This window comes from Netta rufina, assembly GCF_964035555.1.
Source record: "Netta rufina genome assembly, chromosome: 4".
Taxonomy (NCBI): domain Eukaryota; kingdom Metazoa; phylum Chordata; class Aves; order Anseriformes; family Anatidae; genus Netta; species Netta rufina.
Window position 1 is genome coordinate 5,433,938 of NC_140127.1, and position 19,606 is coordinate 5,453,543.

The window sequence follows — 19,606 nt, forward strand, 5'->3', positions numbered from 1 at the left end:
TTCGGGGCACCGCTGAAGCGAAGTAGCAGCCGAGCACGGCTGCCAGGAGGATGTGACAGCTTCGGCGTGAATCGCCACACGGGCACCAAAAAAGCATTCTCTGAAGAAGTTATTTTCGTTCCAGCGGAGGTGCTCAGCCATCCCTGCGCCGTGCGGGGTGGGAGGCAGGGAGGCGGCTGCGTTTTGGGTGGAAGTGGCACGAAACAGCCTCTCTCTCGGTACCTTGTCTCCTCAGCTAGCTTGCAAAACGGGAGCTGCTGGTGGGGAGGGCACGGAGCCGGCTCTCCCGTGCCAGCTGGGTAAACGGGGAGAGATTAATGACTGCCTTGGAAGCCAGTTTTCCAGCGTGCCGGCCGGAGGGCAAGCATCGTGATAGTTGCAGCAGCTGGCTCGGAGAGGAGGGAAATGAGGGGAAGATAAAATTGCACGCCCCGAATGCCAGGGTAGCCTGTGTCCATGCTTTGATGTCTTCTCCCTCCACACCCTCCTGTGGGTTAAAAATGCAACTAGACTGCATTTATCATGGGTGTGTGGAGCTCTGGATTTAGCTCCAGCCAGCCAGCTCCTGGGCTGGATCCTCGCGTGTGCAGCTGGGCCAAGCGCGGGGAGGGAGGGGAGCTCGCTGCGCCCTGCTTTTTGGGGCACCCTGCCCCTCATCGTGGGGTGCCAGGGCAGAAGAAGGAGCTCCTCCAAATTGCCGGGTGGCTGCGGGAAGGCAGCTTGGGGGAACGGAGCCTGGCTCCTGCCATCGTGCCACGCCGCTGCATCCACGGCTGCTTTAATCAGCAGCCCTCCCTTGGCCCCCGGGCCTCGAAATTCCACAAAACCCAATTAAGAGAGATGAGAGAGCTCCAGCGTGTATACATCTGAAATTTCAGGAGGCTAAAAAAGAGACTCCTAATACCATAAAGCCTGCCCTAAAGTCAAATTTGCATCTGAAATCTACATAGCCAAGCCCCGCGAGGAAGGCGGCACCGCCGAGCACGCCGCCTTTTCCCCCCCCAGCGGGGAGAAACGTGGCCAGCTGGGGCTGGGTTTGGCTGCAGCTGGGGGAACCTGCGTGGGGTGGCTGCAGGGACCCCGCCACGGCCACCCCGAGGGCCAGGGGAACCTCCCCGGGCCCAAAGCAGCCGGGTGGATGCGGTTCATTAGGGGAAGTGCTGGAGACTCGGCTAATTAGCGCCCGCCGACTCAGCCCAGGTGTTTCATGCTTTACTGCCCCTGCACCTCGCTGCCTCGTTCCAGTCGCCCGTCCTGGGCTGCTCGGAGAAAGACACCCCCTCTCCTTCAAAATAATTAAAACAAACAAAAAAAAAAATCAGCAGAACCAGTCCTTTAGGTACAGGTTAGGCACTTGGGGGAATGGGAGGGGGGAAAAAAAAGCTTCATCCCCTTCTGCTCTTCGTTTTATGGTTTGGTTTGTGTCAGGTACAGCGCTTTCTCCTCCCATTATCCTACCTGCAGCATAATTGTGTGCTAATTGGAGGCCATGCCTCTGTGGCTCTGCGTATTTCGGAGCCTCTCCATGCGTGCCTCCCCTCCGAGCCATGCACAAGGAGGGGAAACGGAGCCCAAGCCTCTGGCCCAAATTCCCCCAGCGGTTCCCCGGCAGGGCAGGGGGGAGCTTGCAGCACAGGTAAGCGTTTCGCTGCCAAAACACGAGGCCTCAAAGCTGCTTTTTTTTTTTTTTTTTTTTTTTTTTTTTATTACCTCCGGATTCTGCAGAGGGCTCGTTATCTCACGCCGCGAGCCAGCATGATCAAAGCCCCAGGAAAGGTCAGGCATTCCTGCAGGAGCCACGCTCAGCCAGCGCTCCCCCAGCCCACGGCACCTCCCCAAATCCTTTATCTCCCTAAACGAGCCGGCCTCCAGATTAGCCAGCTTGATGTCGAGAGCACCCAACACCTGGCCTTGGTTTTCTGAAGAGGAGAGGGTGCTTTTTTTTTTTTTTTTTTTTTGTCTTTACGTTCTGTTTTGTTCTTGTCTCGTGGGGGAGGCAGCGTTTCCTTCCTCTCGCCGAGCGCCAGGCAGCTCGATGCTGAGAGCAGGGCGCACCTCTGAAGGAGCTGCCCCTCTCGCAGCAGCGGCTCCCAGCTCGAGGCCAAGTGATGCACACGGTGAGTTGCCAAATTTCCCGCACCCGAGAAGCCATCCGCGGTGCCTTCCAGCGCTGCTGTCTCTTTGCTTTGCTAGGCTGGCAATGAGTTGCTCTCCTGGGGCCTGTTTCTGCGCCGAGAAGCGCCGAGGAGGAGCGTGGCTGTGGTCAGAAATTGCCCACACCTCTGCCGTGCTGTGGGAGGAGGTAATTGTGCAGGGGAGCCTTAATTGCCTGGAAAATCAAGCCGGCCCTAATGACGGGGCCCTGGAGAAGTTCGGAAGTGCCTCTTGACCCAAGGAAGGCGTAGCTGGCTTGGGGTTTGGTCGGGTTGAGGTGTGACTGCAGGGCGACCCCGTGCCACGGGCAGGGTGCTGTGTGCAGCCCCAGGGCCATCTGGAGGGGTGATTTACCAGGGGCTCCGGCACTTCAGGCTCTCTTTTTATGATGTTTAGGCTTTTACCCACGTTATAAAGCGCAGTCCAGGCTTTTTACGAGGACGGAGGTGCCTGCTGCACAAAACTCAGGCTGTGGGCTGGGTGTTGTTTTTTCTTTTAAGAGTGATTTTAAAGGGCAGCTCTTGAATTTAAAAAAAAAAAAAAAAAATCAAGTCTAGCAGCAGGCAGGAATATCCCACGCAGGATTTAAAGGGCATCACGTGCGCCGTGCATACCGACAGCGTTTTATTTAAGCCCTCTGGCACCTTCCTGGGGTGAGCGCAGAGGCTGGAACAAAGCCAGAGCAGATCTGGTGCCACCACTGGTGGGAAAGTCACATTTTGGGTACCCCCTGCGTGATGATGCTGCGTTTTGACAGGCGCAGGGCAGCTCTCAGAGACTGACCAAGCACCAAAGCCGATGCAGGAGCATCCCCAAAAGACTCCCTTGTTGGCTCCTCGTGATGCTCTGGGTCTGGTACCTGGTGCTGAGCATCCGTGCCTGGTCCGTAGGAGGTGCATGAGTGTGAGGTTTAATTTTGACAGCTCCCTGACCTGAGCCACCTCCTCTTTTACGTCTTCTGAGACAGTGAGATTGGGCAGCTGGGGATGCTGGCATCCGCGGTGTGGGCCAGAAATAGCATTTAAAGCCCAGGTTCTTTGAGCCCAATTCACTCTCTGCTCGTGCTGAGCTGTGTGCTGCGATAGCTGTACCTTTAGCTACATGTAAGTGTCATTTCGGGGCGTGATTTTGTGTCTCACGACTGTTACAACCCCTCGTGGGGCTGATCCATGACATTAAGCTAGCAGCTTTTCATCACTTTTGTTTGTACTGAAGTCATCCTGCACAATGTGGCGGAGAAATAATTCCTGTTATGACCTTCTACGGATGGTTCAAATAACCTGTCTAAGAGACATCCTGTTTCTGGAGGGCCCTATTGCTTTAATTCCTATTAAAATTGGTTTTGCCTTCTGTGGAACAGTGCTGCAGAAATTAAGTACTTGCAAATGCGTTTTACCTCCAGATATATGTTGCAGTTTGCATTTTCAATCCCGGCGAAGCTTTAGCAGACTGCTGCTTTTGGCCTAATCATTTGTACGTTTTTAGGGATTTTTTTTTTTCTGAGTTTAAAAATGAATATTTTATTTTAAGCCTTCGGACCATCTTGCCCACATCCAGTGATGGATGTCTAATGAGATGACTTTTTACCTCCGCTAAATGGTTATATTGTTTGCACTGATGTATGCTAAGACTTGGTGCATTAAATCTTTGGTCATTAGCAGATGCCATTAGCAGAAAAGTCCAAATCACTTAGAGCTGTGACTTAAGACTTTTCATTAAAACCCGAATTTGCATGTTATTGGATAAATCTGCTAATACGGTTTAGCTGGACTCAGAGAAGTTACTCGAAAACTTTTTCCAGTGGGTATGCGGGGTCAGCAGTGCCTGGGAGCCTTGGATTTCGAGGAAGCGACCCCTCAAGTGCTTGCTCTACGCCCTGCTGGGTGTCCTACGTGTGCTGGGTGACCTCTGTGTTAATCCCACCGCATGCTGCCAGCCCCCAGGCTCGTCACTCCATGGCTCAAAACTCCTGGACAGTGCACGGATGGCCCTTCCCATGACTTTGGTGCCAGGCAAAGCTTTCCCCGTGGCAGCATTTGGGGCTGGAGTCCTTGCCTTGATGGGACAGAGCTAAGGTGTGCTCCCCGTGCATGCGTGCTGAACTTGAACATCTGAACCAAAACCGTGTGCGTTCCCTGAACCAAGAACATCTCTGTTCAGTTCACCTCAGAAAAATCCCTGCTCAGCGAGAAGCTGACAGTTTTCGGCCTTGTTGCTCTCAGCTGGCCTCTGTCATGGCACGTGACAGCGAGCAGGCCGTGTGGCACGGACACCACGTAGATATATACTTGGGAGCGGCCCTATTTTAAGCGCTTTCATCATGCTGCCAGGCACCGCCGCTGCACGGGATGGGGCTTGCTGGGTTCGCCCCAGGATCCTCGGCCTGCATCCTGTGGGACGCGAGGAGGCCGACGAGGAAGAGTCGCCTCATCCTGTGACGCACGGCGGCGGCCCAAACAGGAACACGCCGGAGCTCCAGGCACACACAGGAGCACCGACATTCAGGGGGTGCCCTCAGGCCGCTCGCTCCTCTACCACATTTTGGTATTTATCCACCTGACGGCCTCGCGTTTGCCTGAACAGTTTCCAAGCTTGGTTTGGAAACTCCCCGGGCTGAGTGTTGGACCAAAGCGCATCCCCTTCTGCAGGAGCGTGGCACCAGCTCGGGCTTGTGAAAACCGTGGCTCTTGTGTTCCCCCAGGAACAGGAAGGGCTGCGGGCAGGTGGGAAAAAACAGGGGGAAAACACCTTTGTGGCTGGTGTATGGTGAGGGAACAGCAGGCTGCGTGGGCAGAAGAGCCTTTGCTTAACCCCACAGAGCTGCGTATTCCCAGTGCTGGATGAACTGTTCAGGATGGACAAAGTTAAAGGACCTTCAACCTAAACGGAGCTTCGAATGAGCGCCAGCTGTTAAAATGTGGAGCATTTCCTAGGAACTGATGGCCGTCAGGAGGACCCGGTGCTGTCTTGGGAGAGCAACATAAAACATTGCAAAATACTTGAAGAGAAAAGGCTTTCCGTGCGAGTGTGCGGCTTTGCTGGTGATTTCATGCCCTATCAGTCGTCAGTGCGTATTTCTAAAACTAATGGGCTGTGCGACATTAAACGTAATCTGCACACACGTGCTCTGGCAGCACGTAAATAGCAGCGGGCTTGTCCTCTCCTCGATAGCAGCCTTGAAAGAGCTGCCCGGCTCCCCGCGCGGTGCCGCAGCATCTCGGGTCTCCCGACAGCCTTCCCGAGAAGGCGAGAACAAACAAATTAAGGAGTCACGAGAGAGTAGAAAACTCAGATAGCAGGGGATTTCTAATCAAGCTATTTTAATACGGGGTGTGCTTTAATCACTCGCTTAATGGCGGTGCTTAATGAACACTCGAAATAAAGCCTGTTTCTGTCGGAGATTCAACAGCCATGTTTTTAAAGCTGTCTTGAGGGAACTCAAATGTTTATTACAACTTTTCAGCAAAAAAAAAGCAGTCACAGTTGTGCTATATTAATTTCCAAGATTGAAGGAAGGAAAGAAAAAAAAAAAAAAGTTGCAAAAAGAACAAGGTAGACCCGCCATTAGGACAGTGTTTTCTCACTAACATCGCAATTAACCTGAATCCAGTTACTTCTTGTAATCCGTCTAGATAGATGCTTATCCCGGGCTTTATCAAATCCCATTCACTCTTTTCTTTGCAGTGCTCCCCTGGCTGCTGCACTCGGGTTTTTATTGTGCACTGACGCTTCAGGCTTCAAGCAGAGCAGTTTGCCCTTCCTCTGCTGGCATCCCTGTACGCTGTCTGTGTTGCCAGGCTTGACACCCTGTGGAATAAGTGGTGCAAGATCTGGTCCAAAAAAGAGCCCAGCATTGTTGCTGCATGGCTTGTGCTCTCGGAGAGGAGGCTGAGCACCTGAGAAACTGCCCCTCCCATCTCTCCCATGCATTGCAGCACTGCTTGCTGCCAGGCTGTCTGAAAAGGAAGGGGGTCTTGGCGGCTCAAAAATGGGCACAAACTTCTGCTGCTCCCAAATAACCACATGAGGCTCTGGCAAGGATCTCAAGGGTGCATCCTTTGCACTCTGGTGGCTTCTCCACAGCTCCTGGGGGTCTCCTGGGCTGCTGCATCTCCACATCCACTGGCACGAGGTGTCCCAGGGAAGGGGGAAGCGTACCATGACTTACAGTAATTTTCTTGTTCTCCCCTTCCCTGGCTCCCAGCACTGAATCCAACTTAATTATCTGGCCATGCACTGAAACAAAGGGCTTGAGGGAAAGGGGGACTGGGTGCAGTTTTCTTCTTTGCTAGTGACCGGTTTACTCCCTGAAGCATGCAGTTTTGAGGATAGTTTTGTTCTGAATAAGTGTTACCAGTTGCAAAGCTGCAAAATGTGATGTCAGAAGGGACGCAGGGCTTGGCTTTGCCATCTTACTGTGGCAAGTCCCATGGGTGTCACCCCTGGTGTTTCCAAACAGGAAGGGTCAGCAACATAAACAGCCCTGTGCTGCCATGCTGGGAAGCAGCATATAAAGAACGTGACTCTTTTTGTCTTTTATAATTCAAAATATTGCGGCACCCCTGTTTCTGAGGGGGTGAGTGGGGTGGTCCCTGTGGGCGTGCTTTCAAGGTGAGGTCAAAAGTAAGGCTTCAAACCCATCACCTCTGTACCTGCTATGTCATTTTCTCAGCTGCACTGCCTAGCAATTGGAGAAGGTTTTGAAAGTTAAACATAAAGTGATCTCTGCCGTCAAGAGCTTGTAAGGAGATTGGCTTTATACATAAAAACCATTTGCTATAATTTGCACCTCTGCAGATCTGCCTATGGAAAGGGATGGTATGACGGCTCCCTGGAAGATAGAAAATTGTAATTGCAATTATTGTTTGAGTCGATTACCTGTTTCATCTACTGGTAACGAGACACCTTACTTTACTTACTGCTCCTTCCACCTCCAGCCCCCTGTGCTAAAGCTTGCCCATGACAGCGGGCCTTCATACACAGGCCTGGTTTTCACATTGCTCCAGAACTATGCTCTTCTGGCCCTTGCATTCCTATTGCAACAGCTGGTCATCAAAGGCATAAATCCAGAGTTGGGTTAGCCATTAAAATGCTGTCGCTATTTTGAGATGGCAACTGAAATGTCGGTCTCCTCCGTTTGCCAAGTCCTTCTGCCTAAGAACGATTTCAGGGCCCTCGAAACTATGAGTTAAACAGGCTAAAAAAGGGACAGATTTCCCTCATCTTTGCAGGCCAAGGTATCCTGAAGTCCTTCAACAAGTCATTGGTCTTTGTCCTTTTTTTTTTCTTTTTTTTGAGGTAGACCCACAGCAGTAGTGGACAGGGTTGGTTTTTTTTGGTGGTATACGTTTGGAGGAGCTGTCTGCTGTTGTGTTTTCCCCTCTCAATTTAACATTTGCTATCAAAAACTTGCAGCCATGCTTCTCAAAACGACCTTCCCCTCAGGAACAGAGGGAACGCTTGCATTTGGCCACACAGGTCTAGTTTTCTCTTTCCTTAAGGTGTTTGCTGGTTTGTTTTGTAAATCTGTTTATTTTCGTTTTGATTGAGAAGACTGTCCGCTAGTGCTTGTACCCAAGGTACCACTTATTGACAGGAGAGAAGTAAGGAGGCTGCAGCATTTCTTCTAGAAGCAGACAAATGTTTAAAGGAGGCGGGAAAAAATCAGAGCACTGTTTTGGGTGTTGTTTTGACTCCAGGAACTGGCTGGAGGACGAAGTATTTCTTCATTTTTGTGACCTGGTGGTGGGGAGCCATGGCAGGCCTCAGGCCAGGCCCTGCAGCCTGCTGCTCACAAGGCCACCTCCCTGCTCCGTGCCCCTTTAATGTCTTTCTCTGGGACAAATGCCCCCCTCCAGCTCCAGCCTGCCTGCCCAGTGCTGACCCACAGGCATTTTTGCTGTGTCTGGCTTGGGATTTTTATAGTTTGTGCACACTTGTTGCATATAGGACACCATATAGGTGCAGGCCGAAGCTTTTCGCTAGCTGTTAGTTTAAGATCCTCGCGTAGGACAACAAGTAATCCTGTAATACGCCTTTCTTATTGAAGGCATAAGGTCTGATAGGGATTTGCAGGAGATTTTAACATTGTATTAAGGGAAAAAGGTGCTCAGTGCATCACGCCTATATAAGATATATATCTTGTCAATGTGACAGGGACTGAGGGACCACGTTCCCCTTGTGTGGAGCTCAGTGTGGTCAAGGTCAGCAGCCCCTGCTTTGGGCCTGACAAACAGCCTGAGCTTTCCTAAAGTACCGTGTTCAGAGACAAATTTGGGGAGAATCTGGGGAAACAAATGCACACAGCCCATGCTGCATGGGCAGCATGCTTGTGGGAGGAGGAGGAAGTCCACTGATAAAGAAAATATGACTTAATGAAAATATGACTTAAAGAAAGAGAAATCATGTGTTTTCTGCCCATCACACATGGTGACTGTCATGGTGAGACCAGCAGGGAACACGATGCTCAGCCTGACCACCAAGCCCCTGTCTGGTGGTGGATGTGGGTGCCCAAAGCACTGTGAGACAGGCCAGAGCACCTCTATCATCATCATCATCATCATCATCATCATCATCATCATCATCATCATCTTCATCATTATTTTCATTATTATTATTGTAGTTATTAATTTATTTTGCCAGTTCAGGCTCTGCAGAAGGACCTCCAAATGTTGTTAATGGAGATCCACCCTGTTTATATGTTAATTTTAAGCCCGCTGACAAGCGGTTTGCTTTTCTCCTCACTTCTCACAGTTCCTTCACCCGTTGAAAACCACTGCCATGGGCTTAGGGGATAAGGTGCTGAGAATTAGAAAATAAAATCGAATCTGCAGGATGCTGAGGAGCGAGGGGGTACATGGATTGGCTGACTGAAAGTAGGAATGGATGATTTCTGAAAGCAAGCAGCCCTGATACCACGGGCGTGCATGACAATTACATCCAGTATAATACAAAATGTTAATTACTAAATTTTGAGAAATTAATGCTGATTAGCAGCTGCGTGTGTGACCTAAATACATCTATTCCTTGATCTTTATTCATAATGTACAGTTTATTGTTGATAAAGTAATTGCTGAATGGTGGGCTGGCCCGTGCGTCTTGTAGCTAAAGACTGAGGCCTGATTTGTAAATCATCTGAAATTTGTTGGCATCTGTTTTTGTTGAATATATACAGATTGGGAAGATGAATAGCAGCCTGTGGTATCGCCTTTACAACTCAACTCATACATATTCTTGAGAATTCATATGCTTTTATTATTTGGTCACAAAAATGGACCTAATGCTTGTTGGCTTTAAAACACCTACTAGTGCTGCTTTCTCTCTCCATCTTGCAAAATATAAGACAAGGCCAAAGCTTAAATTAAAATCCTCAGGTTCTTATCTCTTTCCCACAGGAAAGCAAATCTGTGTTGAAAACCGTAAAATTAAGAGGAGAGCAAGGATAGCATAATTTAGCAAAAATTCATGGCACCAGATTCTGAGCTATATGACTGGAGGGATAGGTCAGACATTAAGAAGATACTGCCTGCTAATGCAAGTTCCTTAAGGTGGTGCTCTGAAAACAAGGAAAGCAGAAAACGCTGCACTGGTTCCCATTTGCTCCTTTTTCCTCTGCTCCCACCAGCCTTAACAATAAATTGAGTTGTCCATTTAATAGCCCTCCTGGTTCTAGAAGTCCAGAGAAATCCTTGATTTGTACTTGGAGTATTGTCGTAATGTCTATTTGTGCCAAGGCTTGAATAGTGAGACTCAAAATTAATTTCATTGGGTTCCTAAATGATTTTTTACTTCTCTTAATTCCTGGCATTTGACAGGCTGTTCTTGCTGCGATTTATCAGCATTTTTGTCTGAAGGCCTATTGCTTTTTTTTTTTTTTTCTCCTTTTCTTTTTTATTTTATTAAAAATCTGCTAGTTGCATAATTATTTTTGCCTCAGGGCAGGGTGCAGGGTGGTGGGGTAGAAGCTCGGAGCGCCTCTTACATGCTGGGATGGTCGCTGCGGTTCTTCCCACCATGGGAAAAGTGACATTTGTTTCGAGCAGTGTGAGCATGGAAGTGTTGCATTGGCATGGATGAGTCCCATTGCCTTGCAGCCTTCATTCAAGAGCGTGGTTTGTGGGAACATTGCTTGACAGCACCCCTTTCGGGACCCTGTTGGGTGTTTTCAGCACTTTGATTCCTCCCTGGGGTGACATGGCAAAGCTCCCAGCCATCTCCGCGTCTCCTTCCCAGCTGGCCCCTCCAAAAATGCCACTGCCAACATGTGAAATCAGGCTCTTAAGGGTGACTTTGTAGATAGCTGCTGCACAGACTGAGAGATTTCAACCTGAGTTTATGAAATTGCAAGGGGAAAAGCCCGATGTGTAAGCCAGCTTTGTCGGGCACTCGTCTTTGCTGCGCTGCGGTCCTGCAGAAAAGCAGGAACGTGATGGAGAGGAGGAGCAAAGTTGATAAAGCTGATATTGCTGTGTGAGCCAGAGACGTGGCAAATCTTTGCTTTAAACCTTTTGCCTTCAGTAACATGAATATATAAAAACCGTATTTTGTTAATGCATTTTTATTATTATTAATTTTTTAAATGCAGAAGCTACATTTCACTAATGCTATTTTTTTCCCCATCTCTTGCAGTCCAACAAGGTGCCAGTGGTACAGCCTTCTCATGCGGTTCACCCCCTCACCCCTCTTATCACCTACAGCGATGAGCACTTTTCCCCGGGGTCACACCCATCTCACATCCCCTCCGACGTCAGCTCCAAGCAAGGTGAGCCCGTCCCAGTGCCCCCCATGCTGCTGATGGCTTTGCTTGTCATATTTTGGGGGGAGAGCTCTGGCCGTGCATGCCTGCTTCCAGAGACAGCTGTTCTGCCGTGATGCTGGTATTTAACTTGGCTTTTTAAATCTTCGTGCTCTTCCTAATGTGATAATTCTGGCTTGTTTTACTCATCAGAGCCTTTTAAAATCTCAGTAAGCAGCAGCCAGCCCTCACCGCCCCCTGTTGTGCCTGAGGCTTGCAACGCACAGACACAGAAACAGCAATCATCCCTCACTTTCCCCAAAACCAGGGAAGAGCACTTCAGTGCTGCGGTTATCAAAGTACTGCTGTGTTTCCCTTTTAATCAAAGCTGAATTCTCATATTCTGAATTCTGTCTGAATTCCTCCACACAGTAGCTGGCATAACTGGAGCGTAGTCTCTAAAATACAGGGGAACAGTCTAGCACCTGCACAAGTTAAGGCTTTGCAAACGTGACTTATTTTTTTTTAACCTTCTTGCACCTGCTGCCTTCTGCAGAAAGCATCATTTTACATGTCCGAGTCACGGGTGTCCATTTTCTGCGTGCCCCTGGGACTTCTCAAAACCAACAAACAAACAAACAAACAAGCCCAGACCCCGTCTGGTGACGTTAGGGCTGCCCTGCTGCTGGGGGCAGGCTGGGCTTCCCGAGGAAGCACCAAGCCTGGGACTTGCACCCAGCGCACCCCCTGGACACGTGGGTGATCCCAGGGGTTTGGTGTGGCCTTTGTTTGTGCTGGGTTGAGATAAAGGAGCTGGAAAGGCTGGGGTGAGGGGAGATGTGGTGGTTCAAGGGCTGCAGGGGGAGGACTGACCCCATCCAACATGGGTTTGGGTGAGCAGTCTAAGGAGAAGCCTCTGTGGGAGAGCTGGTGGTGAGGAGGGAAGGAGGGGAACGGAGGGCAGATGAAGCTGTTTGCTGTAGTCAGGATGTAGCTGCTGATATGAGGGGTTTTGGCTGGTCCTGGAGGGGTTTCTTCTGCATGCACATGTCCCACATCAGCTGGCTGAAAAGTTGGTGAAGCTCTGCCTTACCTGGACACGCGTCCTCACACAGAATTGTCCTGTTTATTTGGAGCAGTGTTTGGCCACCATCACCCAAGGAGAGAGACTTTTTGAGTCCTGACTTTCCCTGAATGCTTTATTTTTACATTGGCCTTGCTATGCCGATAATAACATGGGCTACATCCAGAGAATGCCATGGCCTTGTGGCCATGTGGTGTTTGCTTGTTTTTTAATTTACTCTGGCCTGTAAGTGCATGTAGAATATATTTTTTTTCAGAGCAGCGGAAGCAAACACAGCCCCCTTGTCCTCATTTGTCTTCCTTCGTTGCATGAGTGCCCAGGAGGAGGATATTTCTGCTCATTCCTTGAAGCCCCATGGGTGCCGTGCATGTTGGAGTGGGGATTTGCACCCCTTGCCAAAGCCAGCTGCGGCTGGTGGGGCACATCCCAATGCCACAGCCCTGAGCTCAGGAGGCTTTGGCTTTCCGTGATGGCAAGTTATTTTTCTCCTCATCTCCTGCAGACCCAGCCTGGACACCTTGTTTGTGTTTGCTGCCCGTCCTCCCTCCCCGCCTCGTTTCTGTCTCTTCCCTGCGCAGCCCGTCCCTCACGCAGAGCTCTGATATTTCTGAGCGGGCTCCTGACTCCTGCGCTCAGCGTCTGGAGAAGATGCCAACGGACAATGTGGGCTGGAGGCTTCTTTTTTTTTTTTTTTTTCTTTTTTTTTCTTTTTTTTTTGCTGCGACGGTCTCCTTGATGTGTGTGGTCTTCCCATGCTCCCCATTCCAGCGCCGCGAGCGTGTCAGAGCAGCCCCAGTGAAGTGGCCCGTGCAGTTGTTGCTGCTAAGGGAAAATTTTCCCTCAGGTCCTCTGCCAAATGCCTCCGACCATTGTTTCTGTCCTCGCCTCCCAGCGTGGGGCTGGAGCGCCGGGGTGCCCTCCTCCCCCGAAACCCCTCAGCAGGAAGGCGCCGGGGGGTCCCAGGGCGGCTTGCCCCCAGCATCCCCTCCCGCACCCCGGGCACCTCAGGATGGCCACATGGCCAGCGCCTTCCTCCAGGCAGTCAGCTCATCCTTCCCTTTAATTCGTGTTGTTTTTAACCCTCCTGTGAGCACAAGCTGGCCTCCCCGTGGGTCAGAACAGGCCGGCTCCTCACACGCAGCTCGGCCTGGCAGGAGGGAGGTGGTGTCATGGCTCCCCGGGAGGATCAGCTGTCACCAGAGAGGAGAGGCCGGGCTTGTTTTTCACCCTTTTATAACCGCACTGAAAGAGCCTTCCCTCACTGTTAAAAACCCTGGGCTACACAAAATGTTCTCTCTCCTGTCAGCCGCCAGCTGTTTTTATGCCTCTGAAGAGACAACTGGCCACAGATCCGATCATCGGGCTGTGGTGCGAGGTCTGAGGACTGAGCTTTTCTGAGGCACCAAAAGAGACAGAGTTAGCAGTACCGCCACCCCTGTTGTTTTCCATCCTTTCCTCCGCACAATCCCGAAAGATATTCCTCAAATCTTATAATTAAATTCCGAAGATTTAAATGCAAACTGTGGGGTGGGGTGGGGAGGAATCAGTAGCGTCAATCTATAAAACCAAGTCTCAAGGTAGCGCACTCAGTCTTGGACCTTTGGAGTGTCACTACATAAATATTTAATACCCTTTTAAAGCAGCTGATTTAACATGTGAAGTAGACTTAACAATTCCTTCTGCTTCAGCCTCCTCTTCCCCAAACACATTTAAATAAACCGATGTCTTTGTGGCCTCTGCAACTGTAATTCCACGTCCCTTGGGGGAGCGAGTTTGAGGTGAAGAATGGAGACCAGGGGCCCTTTGGGGGCTGGGATTAGCTTTAATCTTGAGGTGATTCTTACAATTGTAGGACTCTGTGTTCTGGGGAACGAGGGCTGATGGATCGTTTCTGATGGGACTCTTTATTTTTCCATGAAACACTACCAATGCAAAACAGATTGACCTTGGAGCCCACAGGAGTCAACTTGATGAAGAGCTTAGTTGGAGCTGGAGTGACAATTGGAAGCCAAATGAATCATATCAAGTGTGACCATTACAGGCCTGAAAATGATTCTTAATTAACCACTGATCCTCTGTGGTAGCAAGTTTCCAAAATCTGTGAATCCATAAGGGAGCCAGTGAGAACATACAAGTAGCAATTTACCTAATCTAAGAGCTCGGCTGTGCTGCCTCTTTGGCAATGCTTTATTTTCCTCTTGCTTCGCGCTGTGTGTTAGAGCAGTTCCTCGGGATTCGCTTGGGTTTGGTGACAACACTTAGAGGATGGTATTGCCTAAAGCACCTGACAGGAAATCTGAACTTGTGCAGGTCCTTACCTGAGATGTTTATTGCACCTTTCCCCCCCTGTGTTTCCATTTGAATCACAACACCATACGCAAGGTATTTATTATTTAGAAGGGGGCATGGGTGGCCTTTTGCTTCAGCACTGGCCATAAAGGTGGTTAATTCCAGGGCACTAAATCCATCATAGTGCTGGCTGCATTAGCTCTGAACTGTAGCTCGCATTTGCAATATTTTGAGGGGAAAGTCATTCATTCTTCTGTACTCTTTAACAGGCATGTCCAGACATCCTCCAGCTCCTGATATCCCTACCTTCTATCCCTTGTCTCCAGGGGGGGTTGGACAGATAACACCACCTCTCGGCTGGTAAGATCTTTTAGCTTCTTTTCAGACAAGGTGCATGTTTGTACCCTCCGCTGTTGTTGAATCAGTCGCAGCATTGACAAAATAAGAATGTCGCTGCAGTAAGAAATGACTATGTTATTTAAGTTTAAAAGATCAAAAAATGTTGATCTTTGAAATGAATTGAATCTGGTTTTTGAACACGTACAGAAATTGAAGTGTGTAGATTTCACTTTGAAGTCTATATATTTCTTATGGCTCAGATTTGTGGCTCTTGGCATTTGGAAAGATAGCACAAAACAGTTCTCAAGGAATTAAATGTAAATTTTTAATAAACAAAATTGCAATTACTGAGGGGAGGGGAGGTAAGAAAGAACTTTGAAGTGTGTGTGTGGGGGGGGGAAGGCTTGAAACTGCACCAGAATGGAGAACAAACTTTTGCAGCTTTTTACAGTTTCTGTACGGAGAGATGCCTCAGTTACTGGGAGATTTTGCTCTTCTTGCTAACATTAGCACTCGAAGGATCTTTCTCTGCCATTGAAGGTGTCGTCTTCCTTTTGGAGGAAACGTGGTACTTTCAGAATGCAATCAATGTGACAAGGTGCCTCACGTCTGCTAGGGGTGGATAGGTGCTAGCCCCCAGTTCTGCCAGAGCAGGGAGCAAGGAAACTCAGCAACAGTTTCAGTGCTTTAGAAGCTGTGTCTTGACTAATCTGTGCCCACACAACGAGAGATGTAGATTTTTTTCATGTGTCTGTGTATGGGAGGAAAACATAATCCAGATGACAACAGGCAGAGAAAGTAGAGCCCAGAAGATGGTGAAATGCTTCACTGCTGGCAAATCTTTCAGGAAGGGCCACATACCTTTTTGTAGCAAATTATTATCAGATACAAAGCTAAAATATGGAAGCATCTGACTTCCCCCCCTTCCCCCCTCATTGCTGCTAGGCTGACTCACCACCTCCACCACCACCAGGCAGTTCCTGGCATTCATTTTCCAGATGTGGTCAATCGTTTCTTTTGAATGGTTTCTCAACGCAGAGGCTGGCGGGGAGGGGACTGGGAAGGAGGCTTAACCGGCATGAGAAAGAGGAGAGATGAGCTGAGATTTTACAAGGTTTGGGAGCGTGTTCGGTGCTGCTCATTGACAACTGGATGTAGCCAGCCTCCTGTGTGGTAGTGCTGCTGAGACTTCCTCCTCCCCCTTTTTTTTTTTGTTCCTCTTCCCTTTGAGCATTACTCGTTGCCAATCATTTACCCCAAGTGTGAAACCCGTATCCTGAACCCTACAAAAGCCACTCTCCCTTTTTCCCCCAGCTCTGAAAAGCTGCTCTGCCCTTCAATAAGTAATTCTTGGAACCAAATTGATGTGTGTGGTGGCCTTGCTGGACTGGTTCAGGTATTTGGGCTGAATTTGCAAAGGTTGAACTTTTAAGTAAAGATGCACTAAGATGTACTTGTGTTGTTGTGGGCTTTTAGGTTGTTGTTTGGTTGTGTTTTTTTTTTTTTTTATCAAACAAAATTCGAGTTTCTTAGAAAAGCTGGCCACTCGTTCCACACTGGAGAAGGTACAAATGAAGAGAGCCCTAAGTCTTCACAGACTGAGTAAAACTGTTCAAGAGGTTTTCTAGCTTGGTAATTCACGCTGTGGTGTTCTTGCACTGAGCTACAGTGGAATAAAATGCCTCTTTTAGAGCTGGTTAACCAAATCCGATTGCAGTGCATTTATAGCTAGGTGAGGGAGTGTGTGTACACGCACGTGTGCTGTACGGGAGGAAGGCTGGTTGTTTTTCTTTCCTCCCCAGTGGAAACCTAGATTTGGGAATCTCTCAAGAGCGAGGGAGGAAGTTCCTAAGTGCTCAAGCATTTGTTAGCTTCGAATACAGCCAAACTCTCGAAAATTTTACCTATTACTATTTTTGTCTCACCCTGAGCTCCCATCAAGTGCTTACAGATCTAGAGTAACTATTGAATACCGTATCATGTGATTGATGGGTTCCTTTCTTCTGTGACCTCAGGCAAGGTCAGCCTGTATATCCCATCTCGAGTGGATTCAGGCAGCCCTACCCATCCTCACTCTCAGTCGACCCTTCCATGTCCAGGTAGGTGTAGGAGGTGAATGACTGACTGGGGAGTAACTGCTGGCACTAGAGGGCAAGTTGCTCTTCTGCTTGCATCTTGGTCTGCCTTTGCTTGCTTTTCAGTCAGCTAAAACTTTATGCGTACATTTTTATTTAACGTATATGTGCATACACAGTTTGCCTGGATCCCACACTGGTTTCACTCAGCATTTTCTTGGCAGTCTCCGAAGCATCGCAATTAGGAGCAGCGGCAAATTGTCAGCAGCTAATTGATCTGTTTCATCTGAAATGAGTCACTAGTTCCTTCCTCGGTGCAACGGCTCACATGCATACTTTGTTTTTACTTTACACGAGTATGAAACCAGGTGGATTGTCACTCTCGTCTGCGCTCCGTAGTTTTAATTTCCAAGTTGCTGGTAATGAGGCTCGAATCATTTAGGTATCACTCCGTGTAGAAACTTGCTCGCAGGTAGATATTTCACAGCCCCAGGCCACTAATGGCGAGGGATGCCAGCACGGCGTATTCGCACTGGTGTGTGACTCAGGCACTGTCCTTATGTCTAAGTGCAAGCGAGCGATGCTAACTGAGACTTGGCCGTGACACACTCCAGACTCCTCTCCTCTGCTTCTGCACTCTAAAGACAGCTTCTGCATCCTGTGCTTGGTGTACACAAGGTTGCAATGTACCGTTCTTGTTTTTTTTTGTTGTTTTTTTTTTGTTTTTTTTGTGTGTGTGTGTGTGATCTGTAGAAGACACATCCTCTTGCACGGGGAATTAAGACAGGCCACTTGCTAAGTGGTAGGTCCTCTTGCCTCTGTTTGCGTGGGTGCCTTTGGGTTATCGCTATCCCTTCGCTTCTTTGCAGGGGAATGACAAGCATGTGCCTGGCAGGGTGACTGGGGAGAGAAGCCGTTCTTTCTGTACAATTAAAATCACCCAGCTGGTTACAGGGCTTCGTGTTTGCTTTATTTTCATGGAGTGGAGGATCAGGCCAAAGGGACTAGGGAATGGAGAAGGAGAGGCTGAATGCAGTTCCTTAACCAGCGCTCATTCAGCAAACCTTTAGCTTGCTGATGATGTTTTTGGGGGATTCCACCAGCTCAAAGCAAAGCGTGCAGGTTCTCCTGAGCACCTGGGGCTCAGCACCCCGAAGGCCCCTCACCCTCGAGGATGAGCTGGGTTAGCAGGGTGGGATGGTGGAGCTAGTGGTGCTGTTTTGTTTTCTATTTTCCTTCTCGTACAGATGGAAGGAAGTTTTACTTAGGGCAAGTCTTTCTTTTTTTTTAATTCCTTCTTCCAAGGCGCAGGAATTTTTCATCGTAATTAGTGTAAGCATTTGAGGGGAGGATAGTGAGCTTAGGTGATGCTAAAATCTTTTCATTTAAGTACCTCGAAAAGTAAGAGACTCCATACAGAGCTCTCAGGGACTTCTTGAAGAGACTTCTTCTTTTATTTTATTTGTTTCTGCATGGCAGTTCCCTCCTTCGCATTGGCTGGTGGTGGATAATTTAAGAATGTTTATATCTTGGTGTGGAAATACAGTTTTTGGTTAAGAAATGTGTATTTCTATTGCTAGTCAGTGCAACAGTACGACCACTAAATGTTTCTCCTGTGCATTGATAAAACTATTTGCCCGAAAGGTAATAAAATAACTTCTTCAAAACCAAAACATTGACCGAGTTTTGTTTTTCTTGAATAAAACCGGCTACAATGCACGAATCTTAGCCAAATATTTTTCATGCACTCTTAAAGAATTGCCTTTCCCTTGCAAGCTCCATGGTATTTGCATTCTTGGGGCGTCTGCTGCTGTCATATTTGCTTGATGCCTGCCTTCAGTAGGGTTATAGACCTTCCTTTGTTTTTTTTTTTTCTTTTAGGTTTTCACATCACATGATTCCTGGTCCTCCAGGCCCTCACACAACTGGAATCCCTCACCCAGCTATTGTAACACCTCAAGTAAAACAAGAACATCCGCACAACGACAGTGAGCTAATGCATGTGTGAGTCTGCCTTCCCGCACCGAGCCCCCTGTCAATAAATGTTTGAGAACTAATGCTGTCTGAAGACATGTCAAGGTCTAAAATGAACGAAAAAAAGAAATACCTCTCGTGACCTCTCTGAATTTTGACCCCTTATGTAACTAAAAAAAGGAGATAAGGGCGACTTTTTAGAAGAGTAATGAAACATGAAGCCCTTGCTCATTCCAGTCCAGCACTTTTTAGCTATCAGCAGCAATCATCTTGACTCCGACATAACCATGGGCCGGTCTACCCGAGGATGCTGCTTGAGGGTGAACTCATGAGCTTCTGCTGGAAAAAGTCTTAGCTGCAAAACATACCAGTAGAAAGCAACGTTGCTGCTTAGTGCTTGGAGGCAAGAGGCCCAAGAAAGAAGCAGATGAGGGGCTATCCTCCTGCCTGTAGCAGGGTACTGCAGATAACCATTCAGAAAGAGAATAGGTGAGATAGGGATGAATCTGGAGCAGATCCACAGATCAAATGTTATGTGCCCATCAGCCGGACACCTTGCATTAAGTCAGTTCTCTGAAAAGCTGTGAAAGGGGATGGGGCATAACCACTGAAATTCACGTCCTCGGGAGCTATTTCACTGTAACCACTGATTGGAAATTCTCATTTGGGTGGGGTTTTTTTAGGCTGAAGGTAAATAGATGCTTTTCTTTCCTCCTTCCCCCTTCCCCCACCACGTTTTAGGAAGCCTCAGCACGAACAGAGAAAAGAACAAGAGCCAAAAAGACCTCATATTAAGAAACCTCTGAATGCTTTCATGTTGTACATGAAAGAAATGAGAGCGAACGTTGTAGCAGAGTGTACTCTGAAAGAAAGCGCAGCTATCAACCAGATTCTTGGCAGAAGGGTATGTACAGAAGGGTGTGTGTGTGTGTGTGTGTGCTCACGTGTGCTGCTAAT

At 48.6% G+C, this 19,606-nt stretch overlaps 1 protein-coding gene across 5 annotated transcripts in view; it reads left to right on the forward strand.

The window, feature by feature from the left end:
• LEF1 (lymphoid enhancer binding factor 1) overlaps positions 1 to 19,606 on the forward strand; it is a gene marked incomplete at both ends in the record, with an annotated part of 56,242 nt that overhangs the window by 19,733 nt on the left and 16,903 nt on the right. For 3 of the 5 annotated variants that reach the window (XM_084286371.1, XM_084286372.1, XM_084286373.1), the window contains 4 exons: positions 10,783 to 10,915; positions 14,531 to 14,621; positions 18,557 to 18,679; positions 19,391 to 19,553. In XM_084286371.1, coding sequence (XP_084142497.1) covers positions 10,783 to 10,915; positions 14,531 to 14,621; positions 18,557 to 18,679; positions 19,391 to 19,553 — 510 coding nt within the window. Of the gene's footprint in view, positions 1 to 10,782; positions 10,916 to 14,530; positions 14,622 to 16,615; positions 16,700 to 18,556; positions 18,680 to 19,390; positions 19,554 to 19,606 lie in introns of all 5 variants that reach the window. The other 2 variants (XM_084286369.1, XM_084286370.1) reach the window with 1 other exon arrangement.